The 17,522-nt window shown below is 42.9% G+C and overlaps 1 protein-coding gene across 5 annotated transcripts in view; it reads right to left on the reverse strand.

Moving 5' to 3' along the window:
- TBC1D1 (TBC1 domain family member 1) overlaps positions 1-17,309 on the reverse strand; it is a 91,941-nt gene extending 74,632 nt beyond the window's left edge. For all 5 annotated transcript variants that reach the window (XM_054382879.1, XM_054382880.1, XM_054382877.1 and 2 more), the window contains exon 1: positions 16,893-17,309. In XM_054382879.1, the coding sequence (XP_054238854.1) occupies positions 16,893-17,309 (417 nt within the window). The remainder of the gene's footprint in view (positions 1-16,892) is intronic.
- Positions 17,310-17,522: the final 213 nt, after the last annotated feature.

Consider the following 17,522-nt stretch of genomic DNA (forward strand, 5'->3'; position numbering starts at 1 on the left):
AAGTCTTGACCAGTTTTGTTGGTTTGCTCAAAGACACATGGCTAATCTGGGAAAGAAGTTTGATGCTGAATTTAAAATCCTTTTCTTCAGCAACATTTGGCAGGGAGCCACAAAATGCTAAACAATATGAGCTAATAAACCAGCATGCAACTTACTTACAGTGACCTTGTGATCGTTGGAGAGTCCAAATCCTGCCTGAGCCTGAGTTTTAATCCTCTTACAACATATGCTACAGTTTCTGAAATTAAGCCCAACCCAAATACATTTCATACTTTGATAAAAGGAGAAGAGATCCATTTTCTAATAGTTCTACAGGCTAAAGCAGAGGTGATACAGCAGGATGGCTACCAGCTCCTTCTGTCATTAGGATAGGGGCCATGGAGAGTTTGATTGCACAGGTGTTTTTAGCCATAAGCCAAAAAAATGACTAAATATGACCACTGCTCACTCTGTTGACGGTCTCTAAACGTTTGTTGGCATGACAGAGGAAGAAGCTACAGTTCATGATGTATAGAGCACATACATGAGTAAATGACATGTTCTCAGATCTTTAAACTAGGCACCTTACAAGAACACCAGAAGTATCGCCATCTGAAGTACAGATCTGGGCCTCTATTGCATGGAGTAGCTAAGGGTAAGAGCAATGCAGAATATTCCTCATTATGTGCTGCTTATAGCTCCCCCTCCCTGCCTGGCACCCTTCCACAGTTTTAAACTAACAATACATCAGCTCTGAGTCCACGTCGAATGATGATGTCAGGAGATCTGGCTTCTTGCTCTTACTGCAAATGGCTCAAAGAGCCAACCCCAGTATGTCACTTCACACTACTTAGCCTCTAACCCCATAGCATGCAATTGTTATAGTGATGTTTGTATGATTTAAAATGCACTTTGAGACCTTCTACATGCTCCTACACAGCTGGAGGGAGAGTGGTTTTGGGGTGAAGACACTGAACTAGGAGACAGAGTGACAGTGAATGAATTCCAGCCTCTGCTGTTACCATGATTTTCAGGCATGCGGTATCACAGCACTTTCTGCTTTAATCCATCTGTTAAGCAGAGGTGAAATCTGCAAGCCTTGAATTACAGAATCATTTCAGTTGGAAAAAACCTTTAAGATTGTGGAGTCCAACCTTTATCTAACTCTACCAAGTCTAAAGTCTGGTGCTAAACCATGTCCTTCAGCATCACAATTCTGAGGCTTTTAAACACCTCCAGGGATGGGGATTCAACCACTTCCCTGGGCAGCCTGTTCCAGTCTTTGAGAACCCTTTCAGTCAAGAAGTTTCTTGTAATGTCCAACCTAAACCTCCCCTGATGCAACTTGAGGCCATTTCCTCTCCTTATCACTTGTTACTAGGGAGGAGGAGTGGGCACTCTGGCACTTGGAAAGCAGATGGAAGCGAGGCATAAGTGTTTAGATATAAAAACTTCTGTAAATCCATGAAATCCTTTCAGTGTAAATGAAAAGGTCACTGTGTTGCTCACCTTCCCAGATAGATTCAGTAATGCAGTAGGAACAATAACTGCATTCATTTCTCAGGATGTTCCAACTTTCTAAAAACAGAACCTCTGTATTTTTCTATTTTAAGTTTGGCTTGTCTATTTGGCAAATAACTGTCTCTCCAGAAATACTATATATCCATTTTTGGGTAAATGGAAAAAAAATTCAGAGCCAGGGAATAACATCTGTAGTGCATAAACAGCAAGTAGCACTTGACACCATCTTATCTCAGTGCATGATCTTACAAAAACCAAAACAAAATCCTCATTCCTATGAACTGTTCCATGCTATCATGGAAAATATTGCAACATATTTGTGGCTCTTTTTAAAACTGTAGCAATTAAAATACTTCAAAGTCACAACTTAAAGCTTACTATGGCCAGAAAGATGATATTGCAGTTATACATATGTCCTTCAAGAATTTACACATACAGAAACACCAATGTTGTTTTGCCTTCAGCAAAGCTCTCTCCATTAAAACAAATCATTTAGAGAAAGGAAAATAGATGTAAGTTATTCATATATCCACAGAATGGTGTGGGTTGGAAGGGACCTTAAAGATCACCTAGTTTCAACCCCTCCTGCCATGGGCAGGGACATCCTCCACTAGACCAGGTCAGTCAAGGCCTCATCCAGCCTGGCCTTAGGAAGAAAGAAGGCTGCAGTGAACCTTTTAACTCAGAAGAAAAATAATTTCTGACTTACTGTCCTCTTATTTCATCTTTCTTCAAATTTAATAGCTGTAAATATTACTGAGAGTCTCCACAGCATGTCTCTGCTGAACGAAATCTCAAAAGAAGTTGCATTAAGAGTACAGCCACAACCATACCACCCGAGAACTGGCCTCTCCTCTTGCTTTTGTGTTAACTCTGGTAGTGCTTTTACAGCAGATCCTATTCCCTTTTGAATTTTTTTCCTCTGAATTGTACTTTAGGATGTCTTGGCAGCTATTCCTCTCATGGATTATCCCCTGCCCATGTTCACTGTTACAAGTCTCATTCTTTCTTTCCCTGTACACAAGGTCTTTGTAAATTTAGTTCCAAAAACGAAAGGAAAGACTATGCCTGCCAGTAATTACCAGTATCCATTATTGGGACTTTGTTTAAAAACACCAACAATTTTTATCCTTTACCACTCATTTGGATTTTCTTGAGTCTTATGTCATCCATTTCCATTCCAAGTATAGGTTAGATTCATAGACTCATAGAATGGTTTGGGTTTGAAGGGACCTTAAAATTCATCTAGTTCCAAGTCCCTGACATGGGCAGAAACAGCTTCCACTACACCAGGTTGCTCAAGGTCTCATCCAGCTTGGCCTGGAACACCTCCACAGGACATCCACAGTCTCCCTGAGCAACCTGTTCCAGTGTTTCACCATCCCCACTGGACAGGTGTTTCCTTACTGTAAAGATGGTTTCTGCCTTCTCAGACAAAAAATGCTGAGAAAGTTGTCATGTGAATTCAAAATATAATCATCTTCTGGATCTTAGATACAGCTGTATTAAAAAGTGTCTATTTAAGAAAATCCTTGACTTTTATGGCACCTTCATAGGACACAAGATGCAACAAATGAGGAAAAGCCCAATGAATCCTCTGGGTTTCATCCTATCTAAACACTCGATCAAGCCTGACCAGCTGGCTGCTGAGAAGATGCTGTGGTGAGGAAAAGAGTTTGCTTTGTTACTTCTTTTACCTAAATGATAAGTAAGCTCCTTTTTTCTCAGTACAAACCAAAAGATTAACCACCAAACAAGATCTGCATCAGCCTCCTGATGAGACAAGAGCGAAACCTGACATCTAATCTCTGACTGGCAGTGGCTGTCCCCTTAACACAAAGCGTGTAGGAGCCCACTGCCCTGAGCTGAAGATGAACTCCAGCTCCCACCACAGAAAATGCAATGACTCTCTGGGTGGTTTCCAGATAGTCAGTGAAAACAGACATGACACAGTGTTTTGGGTAAACTTTGGGCTTAGTGAGTTAAGAGAGTAGACTGAAGTGTTTTGGCTCTCTGCTAACCAGTAGCAAAAAAGAAAAATCCAAGACATTGGATGAGTGCCCAGAGATAACATGCAATTCCCTCCCTATGTGGCAGACAGAAGACAGACTGCTGGGCACTGATTTAGCAGTGGAGCCCTTCCAACCTCTCCTGTACGTTTGAGCTTATATAGGATTCTCTTTCAGCCACAAAATTTGTAGCTGCTAAAATGCCTTGATTTAAGTGACATCAGCATTTCCCACTCAGGAATGAAGAGCAGCACTGGGTTATCTGTCCTCTTCCCTACCAGCAGTATCCATCCTCTCCCCATCAGAGTGTCAGAATAAGAGTTACCATGTGCTGAGGCTCATTTGGAATCTTGATGGGGCACTGAGCAACCTAACCTAGTTGGAGATGTCCCTGCTCACTGCAGGGGGTTGGACAAGTCAACCTTCAAGGGTCCCTTCCAACGCAATGCATTCTATGATCTCAGCGAGATGATAGAGGGAAGGAGAGATCTGTGAAGGGAAAGATGATCCTACTCCATCTAGGAGAGAAGCACAACAGCCCAAGGGCCACCTTTCCACTGAAGTCCTCCTTGGGCAAGTGCTGGCCTGCAGGCAGCATTAAATAAACTAGAGTGAGGAGTATTAGGTGACAAAATGCCTCATGAGGTTGAAGTAGCTTTCCTAGTTGCTACCATTATCTTAAGATTCTTCCCCATGGGTCTGTTTTGGACAAAGAAGTGTTCAGACATTAGGTTTTTTCCCTTGGAAAAGGTCTATCTTGAGAAAAGGGATCTGCCCTGTTATAAGGCAGTTCTGGCTGATAGCAGATGCTAAGCTGAGCAGTCAGGTATCTTGAATGGAATGGATCATCTCTTGGCATTTGAATCAGAAAGTTCAGGGTAGAAATGTTTTGATGAAGTCCTTCATCAAACAAGAGACTGGAGAAAGTACTATGGATGGAGAACGCATCACCCTGTAAGGGACCTCTCTTTGCATGACGATCGGTGTTACAGAGAATCTAAACCAAGAGAAAAGCAGCTTTACCTTCAATACATGAAGTGGGTTCCAGGAGGACACTTCCAGATGTACAATATTTGACCAACAAACATGATGCATGTCAAGGATACCTGCAAAATCCAGGTACAGAGGGAAAGCAGCATAGAGAAAGGAAGAGAGGCAACCAAGGTCCATACACCATCAGTGTAACAACACAAGGGAGCTTTAGGGTCCCAGTGCCCATTCAGAAGTGTTAAGGCCAGTGGATGCAAAATCCTCATCATGACTGAAATCATCCAGCCACCTCAAACACGTCCAAAGACACTGATGAGCAAACTTTGGATTGGCAAACTTTATGCTGGATTGAGTGGTGGTTTTGTCTTCCTACAGACAGCAAAAATTAAAAAAGCTTACAGCTCTCAGGAGTTTTGCCATGGATTCTTGCTCAAGCAAGATCAGAAGTGCACTGCTGAGTGATCCTTATATCTATCCTTATATCACTGCTGTTGTGATCATTATATCAGATCTGTACAGATGAGTGAAAACACACAGTCTGAATCTGCAGACAAGCCCAGGAAGAAGGAAGGAAGAGTGGAGCACAGGCAGGGCAAACTGCAGAAGCAGGCCACAGAGGTCAGAACAAATATGGATCCTCCTACTGCACAGTGACAAAGACACAGGTCACATCCTTCAGATCATCAACTTGGACTTCACTGTGGCTGAAACAGTTGGAAACCTGTTTTTCTCCCTGAGGGGCACATATTTTGGTCTTCTCAGTGTCACCAAGCTGAGGGACAACTAGCTGAGCATTCCAGACAGCTGAGGCAGCTCTGGGGCAGAGAGCAACAGCCACCACAGGGATGACACACACCTGCACACACACCCTGACACAACTGCATAAACCACAAAATATTAACAATGCTTATTAAAATATTAACCACAAAATATTAACAACTGCTTATTTTAAAAATCCCCCTGACAATGGAACCTGAAGTTCCACCTCAACAGGAGGAAAAACTTCTTTACTGTGCTGGAGCACTGGAACAGGTGACCCAGAGAGGTTACAGAGTCGTCTTCTCTGGAGATTTTCAAAACCTGCCTGTGTTCCTATGTGCCTGTCCTAGATGATCCTGCTTTGGCAGGGCAGTTGGACTAGAAGATCTCTAGAGGTCCCTTCCAACTCCTATCATTCTATGACTCTATGATGTGAGAATTGCATGGGGATTAATGTCCTCTGGCACTAAGTATATGGCCATTAGACTTTGTACCCTTTTCCTCCAGCAACCCACAGCTTCTTTGAGGGAAGCACTGAAGGGCCTCAGGAAGAAAAAAACCTATTTCTCAAAGTTTAAGAAGCATTTTCTGAAATACAATTAACTAAAGGTTATATTTAAAGAGTTCCTTGATCTTGAAACTTACATGGTTAACCTAAGTGACTCAGATGGGAAGAAGGACACCTCATTTGAAAACATGCCTCATTTCCTTTGTGGACAAGCACTACCTCACAATGGGGAAAAATATTAATTATTAAGCATTTCTACTTCCCAAAATGGGTAAGTTACATAGTAAAAAAAAAAAATGCCTTGAAACTGTTGAGGAAAACCAGGCTACGAAAACTCTGACTTGAGTGGTTAAAATCAAAACCTAATTATAAAATTTATCAGTTCCCCATGTGCTATGGGATATACAAGTACTGTAAATGCCTTTTTCCGTTAGGAACTTCACATTAGTTAAGATGTCCACATTCACTTCATCCCATTAGAACCCTCTAGCAATGACTAACATAAAATAAGCAATTTTACAAGCATAATTTTACAGCTACAGCCTAGCTCTTTGTTCACACAATTAACTAGAAACATAAAAATAGTGCTCTAAGCATATTATTTTGTGTATTTCCATTGCAAGAGCAGAAGACTAGGAAAGCATCCTGAGCTCCAGAGTATGGAGAGCCAGGAAAAGGAGCCAGTCTTCCCAGTTCTCTGCAATTTACTTAATAAATCTATTTCTGACCGCATTGAATTCTTGTAACTGAATTCAGCCACAATCCCCATAGACAGTACACAGATTCTGCTGGAATTTTACTGCAGTTCAGATACTCTGAAGCAACATCCATTTCAGTCAGCTGCAAAAATTCAACAGTTAGCATAAAACTTTTAGTGTTAACCATTCCACCACCCCAACCCACAAGATTCTTGCTTTTGCTGAAAAGAGCTTAACAGTAAAAAATACCAGTTCAGGTTTATCTGTCAGTAGGTATAGGGTCCAGAACTTACCTACAGTCAATGCAGCTATAGTGGAATTTAGATATGATGAACATCTGGGTGTAAAACTATTTGAGAAGGATCCAATCCTCACTAAAACCACAGACCAAGTTGCCATCCTTACACATCTTAACTGTAGATAACAAAAAGAGGAAACAAAATACCACCTTGTCCTGTTCTTTTCCAGAGTCCAGCTGAAGAAATTTTAATCTCTGTAATGTTGCCCTCATATCATAAGCCTCCCTGCTCCAGTGCTCTTGAACAGATCTTGGGTAGAACTGCTGCAGCCCCCTGCAGCAAATTAACTCAGCACTACTTCTCCTCACCAGCCTTCCACTGGATCACAAGCTGCAGCACAGCCCTTCCCTAGACATTTCCTGTGGAATGTGGAATTGAGAATACCACTGGAACCTGCTCATTTAATAATCTGCATGTAGGGTCACTTTGTATGGTGCACATAAATCTACCTTTTTATTAAGCTCTCTGTAGTTTTTATTTTGCTGTGCTGCTTGTTGTGCTGTTGATCATGTTTCTTCTCAGCTGTCCTGGAAGTGGAAAATTTTATCAGCAATGTTCCCTTGCACACATTTTTAACTTACTGTTTCTTCCTACCCTCTTCTCAGGGCTTCTTAACCCCTTGAGTGTGTCTTTGGCAGTGATGTGGACTCTTTGCTCTTGTGATTTTATGTATTTTTGGCTAAGACATTGTCTTTCATACAGCAAAGGCCACGAAATGGCAATAAACCACCTTAAAGACCAAGATTCAAACACTGCTTCAACAGATCTGAAAAAATCCCCAACATTTTCCCTACAACTCAGCTTTCCATTCAGGAGTCTCCAGCTCCTGGCTTCATTACAAACAACATTCCACACTGACTTCTTTTAAGCCAATTTCGTTTTGACTCCACAAAACAGGCTGGAAAGGATCTGTGAAATAGAATGCACAAGACAGAGTCCTTTAAAATGCAGCAACAGGATTTGTCCTTATGTCTTTTGTGTGGTTTTGATAAAGCTGCATGGCTTCAAAGGGCTCAGGATGTGTTACTGTAAGACACCACTGCACATTTTAGCCAGATGTGCTGACTGTGCTTCCGCTCCTCTGCCAGAACAATGGAAGCCTTTGGGTGCCAAGTCAGCTATCCCTCAGCCACAGATCCACCACCTATTCCCTCATCACAGGTTTCATTAACCACATCTCACCACTGACAATCACAGAATCATAGAATGCACTGGGCTGGAATGGTCCTTTAGAGGTCATCCAGTACAACATCCCTGCAGTCAGCAGGATCATTCCCAGATAGATCAGGTTGCTCAGAGCCCAGGCAAGCCTGACCTTGAATCACAGAATGGCCCAGGTTGGAAGGGACCTCAAAGATCATTTACTCCAACCTCTCCACCATGGATGGTGGGATGCCTCTTAACTAGACTTGGTTGCTCAAGGGCTCATCCAACCTGGCCTTGCATACTTCCAGAGAGGGGGCAATCACAACCTCTCTGGGCCACTCATTCCAGAGTCTCACTATCCTTGTACTGAAGAACTTCTCCCTAAGACACAGTCTAAGCCTACTCTCCCTCAGCTTAAAACCACTCCCCCTTGTCTTATTGCTAGACACATGAGAAGTCCCTCTGCAGCCTTCCTGTAGGTTCCCTTCAGGTATTGGAAGGCATCTATAAGGTCCACCCAGAGTCTTCTCTTCATAGCAGAGGTGCTCCAGCCCTCATAGGATGGAATGTCTCCAGGGATAGAGCTTCCACCCCCCATATACTGCTCATTGCATGAAAGTTTCCTGGAATAGGTAACACTTGGGAAATGTGCACGTTTTCAGAAATAATGCCCACAATACTGACATGTGGCGCACTACTGAAATAAGCAAATAATAAGGCTCCAATAAAAGAATCATGGCCTCATTCTGCCATCTCCTCCCCCTGGGTATTCTCAGTACTGATAGGGAACCCTGGCATTCCATGAGAAACCTGCACATGAGCTGGATGGGCGGACTGCACAGTTGAATGTTCTACTCAGGCTACCTGATACAATCAGGTATCAACTGAAGCCTCCTCTTTTCCAGGATGAACAACCCCAGTTCCCTCAGTCACTCCTTACCAGACCTGTTTTCCAGACCCTTCACCAGCTTCATTGCCCGTCTCTGGACACACTCCAGCATCTAGTTCTAGAGACAGCACCTTTACTTACTAATAGTTCCAGTGCTGGCTCACTGCATAGTAAAATATCAACTTGTTTAATATACTTTTTAAAACCATGAAAGGATTCTCAAAAGGCTGGAACAGGCTTCCCAGGGAGGTGGCTGAATCTCCATGACTGGAGGTGTTTCAAAGCTGCAGAGATGTGGCACTGAGGTTTACAGTTTAGCACCAGGCTTGGTAGAGTTAGACCATGGTTGGAATCCACAATCTTAAAGGTCTTTTCCAACCAAAATGATTCTATGATTCTATTTTCTCATTGCCAAAGCACCCCAACAAAACAACCAAGGGGACAACCCAAACAGAACTTCAAAAGGATAATATGGAAAAATAAGTAAAATCATAACAACAGTGCTGAGATGCTTATTCAAAGCCCAACAGGATCTTTTAATTGATTTCAATCAGTCTTAGATTAAGCCTTCAGTATCCCTAAGATAAGATGAGGAGTGCTGGTGGAAAACCACAGCAGGAGAGGTGCAAAGTGTCACAGCTGTTACAGCATCTCACATTTGCCCTGGGCAGCCACTAAGTGGCACTTAAACACCTCAGCTTAAACTGTGGCGAATCCGCAGCTTGCTGTGAAAGGAGCAGGCTGGGGGAAGGAGCTCTGCGCTCTGGGAACTAATTCCTTTGAAGAAGAAAGAAGTTCTCTTCCTGCCATTAGAGAAGGTTTCTAAGGGCCTGACCCTGTATGAGAATGTTACTGGCACAAGAGCTGTACAACACTGCTCCGTGGAAGCAGAAGTAGTGCAGAGAGCTCTGCAGAAGCAACAGCTTCCTCTCCTCAATTCTGGTCCTGCTTTGGGGATCAGAGTGCCTCCTTCCACCAGATCCCTACCCACTGTTCTGCTGTTTTCAAATATGCACTGAAGCCAGGAAAATTACCATGGCTCATCACTGCTGGACAGCAGGTCAGACTAAAGAGGTCTTAATACAACTTCTAGAAAAGACAGCCACAGGTTTAGATGTTCAATACTCCGCCAAGTATTAACTGGAAGCTCTATTTTCCACCCTTGTCCTGAATGTGGCCCCCAGAAAACTCAAATTAAGTTATGAATTTTATCTTTTATTCTCTCTTCCCGATTTTTTGTTTTGTTTGGGTTGGGTTTTTTAAAATTTATTTTATTTTCTGATTAGAATCACAGTATATAAGCAACAAAGTAACTCAGAGACTCATAGAAAGGACCTCTGGAGATCATCATGTCCAACACCCCTGCCAAAGCAGGAAAACCCAGGGCAGGTCACACATGAGCACATTCAGATGGGTCCACAAGCAACTCAACATCCTAAGAACAGAATTTTAAAGCACATTTTTCACATGTGAAACTAGCTCTGTGGGGTTCCTTCAAAGGCTGAAACAAGAAGCTTGCAAATGAAAAGTTAAGTAGAAGGACAAAACTTAACCCAATGCAAGAGGACTCAGCAGCAGTGAAGCTGTTTTTGTGACCAGCAGTCACTGGGAAAAGTGGGGGTAGGGTGGGAAACAGGAAAGTCCACATCTACCAGCAGTTTCATACAAAGGACAAACCAAGTACAAACTGGTATTATCCACTCAATCCTTGTATCAGATCCCTGATGATCAACCTTTAGGGCAGACATATATCCTTTTAAGCCTGTATTTGTCCAGTCACACAAATCATTCTTTAGGAAAATATTTCCCACAGCCCTTCCCATAACTTGATGTCCACAGAGAGGGTAAAAAAACAGAAATATAGAACAACTGTGTCTACCCCAGGCAAGGGCAAGCACTGATTTTACAACAGTGATTTGTTACCATTATTCACTCTGACATCTAACAGGATGGGAGATTGTGCTGCTAAAGTAAATACAGTGGTTAGAGCTGCCTCCTCTGCTTTGGTTTTCTGCTCCACTACAGCCTAAGAGCCCACATCTGATGACCTTGAGGGCACAGTGTCATTGTCAGCTCAATGCAGGCAAAACTCTAAATGAAAAGCTAACTGCATGGACAAATAAGGAGCTAATTCAGGAAAGTGATTCCCTCAGTATCATAATTTACATTAATCATAATTTACAAGTGGGTATCCTCACATATTAATGTGGGTGGCTTTGTGTTGGCCCATTTGGGCAATTTTACAATCTGAAAGTAAGAAAATACAATTGCCTGACATTGAATGTCCATGTTTAAGTAGCTCCAAGTGAGCTAAAGCCCAAGCTTTTCAGAGAAACTTGTGAAGCAGAGCAAATAGAAAGGGTTTGTTTTCACTAGTGCTGAGGAAAGAGCAGTGATGCAGGACCCAGCCCTACAACCCAATTCATGCCAGAACCACTCCTGAGTCTGTCTGGGGATGTTGCACTAACCTACATGCCTGACATGGCTTTTGTTTATTCAAGTATTTGACAAAAGCTGTCTTCCCATGTGTTTAAAACCAGACTGTACACACTTTGTATGTTCTATTCTGTTGCCATCACCATGTTACAGTACTGTGTGCACCACAACAACTAAGACTGTATTATGCAAGACTGATTTTTTTTCAAATACTGGGTTTTTTTCAAAGCAGGTGTTTTTTTTTCCCTCTAAAACATGCTTACTGGCCTCTAATTGCACCAAGTACCCACTAAATTAATTTTAAAACATCTGTGCATGCTTCATATTACTTAAGGCCATTAATTAACGGAAAAACAGAAACCATCTACTGAATGGTAATGGGAATATTTCAATTGCTCTGAATTGTCTAACTGAGTGATACCACAGCATAATACAAGAGGAGGGAAAAAGGTGGGAATGTGCAAGTCAGCAACCAAGGGAGGGCCAGGCCACCAGAAGCTGGACTCTGACTAGTTAAAGATATTAACAGCGAGCTTCTTGTTAGACATCTTAAGGAAGCTCTTCTCTGTGTGAAGAGGAAGTTTCTGAAAGAATTTCTAACTCTGAAGGTTGCTTGGATACTACAGCTCCAATTACCTGTACTGTGCTTCAGAGGCCACAAGCATCAGACCTTGTAAGACAAAAGGAATGATCAGTAGTCAGATGAGAAGCCACTGCACATCTGCTAATTATGTTTTTCATCTCAGTTTCACTGTTTCATATTTCTGCTACAATTCTCAAGAGAAAAAGTGAAGGAACAACAAACAGTCCTGGCATGAACTCTGGTTCTAAAAGGAAGTGCACATGACAGCACAGGTAACACAGCTACTTTCAATACTACTTATGTTGAGAAATATGCTAAGACTGTCACCTGACCCAGAATTCTGTACTGCTGAAGTCACAGTAAGAGCTCTTATCAGTCATTCTGTAGCAGAAATTTCTGTATGATTTAGGAGACAGAAGAAATCACAAGAAAATATATTTTATGTTGCTGCCACAGTAAGTGGTAACAGGCCTCTCTTTTTACAAACCTTATGATTAACTTCATCTTCCATTGTAAGACAGCATCTCTGAATTTAAGTCAGAGCAGCAAACAAACAGCAAACAACACTGCTACCATACAAATGACTCCCTCCATCACTTCATGTGTCTTATAAAACAGGGGTGAACACAGGAGCACGTCCCTGAGCCAGGATGCACATGAAGGGCAACGAAGCTAGTGAAGGCTCTGGAGAACAGGTCTGGCAAGGACTGACTGAGGGAACTGGCATCTGGAGATGAGGAGGCTTAGGGGAGACTTCATTGAACTCTACAACAGGTGGAGTCAGAATCTTCTCCCTAGTAACAAGTGATAGGACAAGAGGAAATGGCCTCAAGTTGCACCAAGGGAGAGTTAGATTGGATATTAGGAAAACTTTTTTTATGAGAAGAGTGGTCAAGTATTGGAACATATGCTGCCCAGGGAGGTGGTGGAGTCACCATCCCTGGAGGTATTCAAGAAACATGTAGACATCATGCTTAAGGACATGGTTTCATGGTCATGGTGGTTTTGGGTTGACGGTTGGACTCAATAAACTTTTCCAACTGAAACAGTTCTCTGATTCTGTGATTCTATGTCACAAAGTCACTCTAGGGTCTGACAAGAGCCCCATAAAGCCTTTGGATAATGCTGCTAGGGACAGGGCCTTTGGCCACTAAAGCTCCCTGGAAGAAGTGTTCCAGGGATCCTTTGATTCCATGAATCCTTTGAACAGATCCCAGGGTAAGGGCTGGTATAGTCACATTTCACTCCAGACTCAGATGAGCATAAAGCCTGATTAATTGTGTGAGTGCCCAAGCACAGCTGGCTGTTTGCACTGCAAAGGGCACTCCATTAAGATTTACGTAGCTCAGCTTTGACCTATTTTGTATAGAGATCATGAAGACATACAAATAAGTATTTATTTGTGTTTTTTTATTTATTTTCTTGCTGTGTTTTTTTTTTTCATTCTGTATTTTTATCTCAATTTTTACCTTAATCTCCTTAACTTGGGAGGCAGGAGAGACTTCCTAAACCAAAAAACAGTGCTAGCAGTTTGCAATTGAGCAGATTCGCTCAAAAGTCCCAAAGGTGCATATGAATAGAAGGCAGAAAACAGCCAAAATATCAGTTGCACCAAACTAAGTTCAGTTACCTCACCTTGTTTCAGAGTTTTATGTTTTCTGCAAAAGAAGAACTACATCTTAATCTCCCTAGGCTCATTAAATAGTAAAATACAGCAGAAAAAGATCACCTCTATCTTTAAAATCATCTTGCCCGAATTCTTTTAAGAAAGGGAAGACATGCTGTTAAAAATGAGATACTTAGTGAGGCCATAATTAGAGCCTAACATAAAAACAAGTTGTGTTCTTAAAAACCCTCAGTCACGAAGCTAAGCCTCACAACAACTGCTCTGGAGCTCACGGGGCCTCTACCATTCCTTTTATAGATGAATAATGTGAAGTTCACTCACAAAGTTAGCCTCACACAGAGCGAAGTGCTGATCATCTGAAACCAGCTTCTGCAGCACATAATCAGCTCACAAACAATATCTGATAGAGCACTGCATTCCAGGTAATACTGCATGATCTTCTTAAGTGCATAAGCTGATGGAACTCATAAATGTAGGTGAAGGTTGTTTAAAAACATAGTAGCTGCTAAAGCAATGGGTAGCTGCCCCCCTAAAAACGCAAGCCACTGGTAAAAGGACACAAACAACTCAGCAGCAGGGCAAGTGCTAGAAGTTTAAGGGAGCTTGGGCTTATCTGCATCTGCTCTGGGGCAGATTTGGCACAAGCAAAGCCAGTGAGTAGGGTCAGGTCTGGAGCAGGTGTCCCAGTCTGCTGCAGCTACATAGGCACTGTTACTCTCCTGGCAACGTTCCTGCAGCCCAATTCCTGGGCCAAAAGCTATCCATAGTTAACTTGGGAGCCTACAGAAAGAAGGGTGAGAAGCAGCAGTCAGACTTGTGCACGTCTTGTGCAGCTGTGACCCTCCTTAAATCACGAGTAATATTTCTCTGTAATTGAAGAGCACACTTCTGCCCAGTGCTTTGTCAGCACCACAGCTCTGCCAAACACCACCATTTATTCCAGGCTGTTTATGACAACGTGTGCCCAGACTCTTGGAAAAAGAACACAAAGAACTAAACCCCTTCAAAATCTGACCTGAACTTTCACGATTTCTTCATACTCTATTTCTGTATGGGTCACTGACAATGTCACAGAAATATTTCTTCTTACAAGATATCAGGCTCAAGTTTTCTCACAAATCATTTAAACCTCCTGGGTGTTGCCTCCAGAAACGTGCAGGCACAGTTTCACATTTAACTAGGGACTTACTTTGTTGTCTTTCATTTCAAACATTTCTAGGAATTTGACAAAACACAAGGAAGAAAGTAATTCAATCTTTTATTACAAAAGAAGATGTGCTGTGGGTGATCAGTGCTGCGTACTCACCATAATCCTCTGAAATCACAAACAGAACCAAGTGCATAAGCAAACTGCAAAGTGCATTTACCAGTTTCCATTTGATGCCAACTTTGAAACATCTATTCCTTATTTCTGCTCCCTCATACACATAAATTTGGCATTCTGCATTTCAACCCCACAGGATTTCTCACTTGAATGCTTATGATTTACAATGTATTTGCCTTCTAATTTACCAGAACTCCCTTTTATCGGGGGGATTTAACTAAAGCTGGTTCCATATGTTTTGAGCTCTAAGCTTGAGACCATGGATTTGGAACTGCACAATGTTTTGCTATTGGTCAGGCTGGCATAAATCCCATGTGTGGTGCTTGTTCAATACCTCCAGAGTGCTTCAGCAGGACATCTCCTATCAGTCAAACAAGCAGCATGAGGAGAAGCTGAGGGACCTAGGGGTTGACTAGACTAGAGAGAAGGCAGCTGAGGGGAGACATCACTGCTATCTAAAATTCCTTAAATGGGGGTTGGAATGAGGTGGGTGTTGGTCTCTTCTCCCTAACACCAGGTAACAGGATGAGAGGAAATCACAGAATCACAGAACGTTAGGGTTTGGAAGGGACCTCTAGAGATCATCCACCAACCCCCCTGCCAAAGCAGAATCACCCAGGGCAGGCTGCACTGGAATGCATTCAGGCAGGTTTTTAAAGTCTCAAGAGAAGAAGACTCCACAACCTCTTGGGGTAGCCTGCTCCATTGCTCTGTCAGCCTCACAGTAAAGAAGTGTCTCCTCATGCTCAGGTGGAACCTCCTGTGTTCTAGGTTGTACCCATTGTTCCTTGTTCTATCACTGGGCACCACTGAAAAGAGCCTGGCACCTTCATCTTGATGCCCACCTCTTAGATATTTATAGACATTAGTAAGACCCCCTCTCAGCTTTCTCTTCTCAAGACTAAACAGCCCCAGGTCTCTCAGTCTTTCTTCACAGGAGAGATGTTCAAGTCCCCTAATCATCCTCAAGATGCCACAAGTTGCACCAGGGGAGGTTTACGTTGGACGTTAGAAAAAACTTCTTAATTGAAAGGGTTCTCAAACACTGGAACAGGCTGCCCAGGGAGGTATTGAATCTCCATCCCTGGAGTTGTTTAAGCAACATGGAGATGTGGTGCTGAGGGGCATGGTTTAGCACCAGACTTGGTAGAGTTAGATACTGGTTGGACTGGATGATCTTAGAGGTCTTTTCCAACCCAAACAATGCTATGATTCTATGTAGCAAGATGCTGTTTTCCAACATTATAAATAGAGTCTACATTCAGGTGGTGAAGGACACGTCACTGTTTTGTCCCAGTAGATGACAACAGATTTGTGCCAAATCCTACTCACCTTACCCGTTCACGAGAGTTAGTCTCGCATTACTCTCAAACAAAAGACGGGGTCACCTATTTTTAACATCAGTCCCATGCTGTGCCCTTTTCAGCAGGGACACAACTTGCTTCTAGGAAACGTAACCTGATTCAGATCTCACTCCAGTGTGAGACAGGCACACCTGGCTCCTCTCCCAGGCCATGCAGCAGCAAGGCTCCATGTCACACAGTTGCAGCTCTGTGCTGCGGCTGCGCTCCGGGTCTTCCACACCACTTGATGGGCTCTGTGTATTACCAAGCTAGGAAGAGGTTTCCAGTGTCCTGTGGCTGGAGGTATGCTACATATGGAGGCTCTACCCTACCCACTCCTCCTGAAAATGGAGGTGTCTCTGTTTCCCAGTTGCATGGGTCTCAGCTCAGGAAAACAGAAATCTGAGAGGTCTGACCACAAGATTAGATAAAGTTCACAGTGACAGCAGGATGAAACCCTAGCCCTAGTGACATCAACACAAAACCCCTCAGTGACCTAAGGGCCAAGATTTCAGACCAAAGTGTTTTTTAAGCCACTGAAACTCAGGCTCTGATCCTGTAAGAGATTTACACACCTTTCACTTTGCGTACTGAGCAGTTCAAATTCAACTGAATCATTCATACCCAGTAAGCTGATGCCTGTTACCGAGTTTTAGTGAGACCCGGTTCTAACTGTAAACACAACCACAAGATCTCACACTGCAGGGAAAGGTTTCAAAAGGCACAAAAGCAACCCCAGGGTTGTTTGGGTTTTAGGGGTTTTTGTTTTCCTTTTACTTACTTTTGTCTGATCATCAGCTTTAAACACATAGCATATACTCTGCTGATTTGCTGCTCCGTCCTTTATCAGACAAGCAAAGTAGCTTGGATCATGGCTGTTGTGAATCAGTTTGTGGACATGCTGTGGCTTGTATTCAAACAAACCTGGATAAATCAAGGGATCCCACTGCTGGACCTGCCCTGTGTCTGGCTCGCAGCGCAGGCTGGCTGGTGTCACGTAGAGCCGGACTTGGCTGGTACCAGGCTCCTCTTTGGAAGACTTTGTACTCAGTGTCCGGATCTCTGCCACAATCCATGGCAGCATGGACATGGTGGTCAGGGAATGAACTGGCAGAGAACCCACAAGCTGGAGACTGAAGCTTGCTGAGAACTCACTGGGGGTTGGACTCTTCTTGACTTTGAATGTTATTGGCTCCATTTTCCAGGCCTTTAGGGACCCAAGGGCTAACTCTCTGGTATTTCAGTTCTGTGGAATGACGCTGTCTGGATGGCTCCTTTGATTAAAGTTCTGAAAGGAAAAGAAACAGTTATGTAGGTGCTGGAATCCTCCTGAAAGAACCCTGTCAGTAACACAAATATTACAGAATGACAGAATCACAGAACACCAGGTTGGAAGAGGACCCAAGGATCA

This window comes from Indicator indicator, chromosome 8, assembly GCF_027791375.1.
Source record: "Indicator indicator isolate 239-I01 chromosome 8, UM_Iind_1.1, whole genome shotgun sequence".
In the NCBI taxonomy this organism is placed as follows: domain Eukaryota; kingdom Metazoa; phylum Chordata; class Aves; order Piciformes; family Indicatoridae; genus Indicator; species Indicator indicator.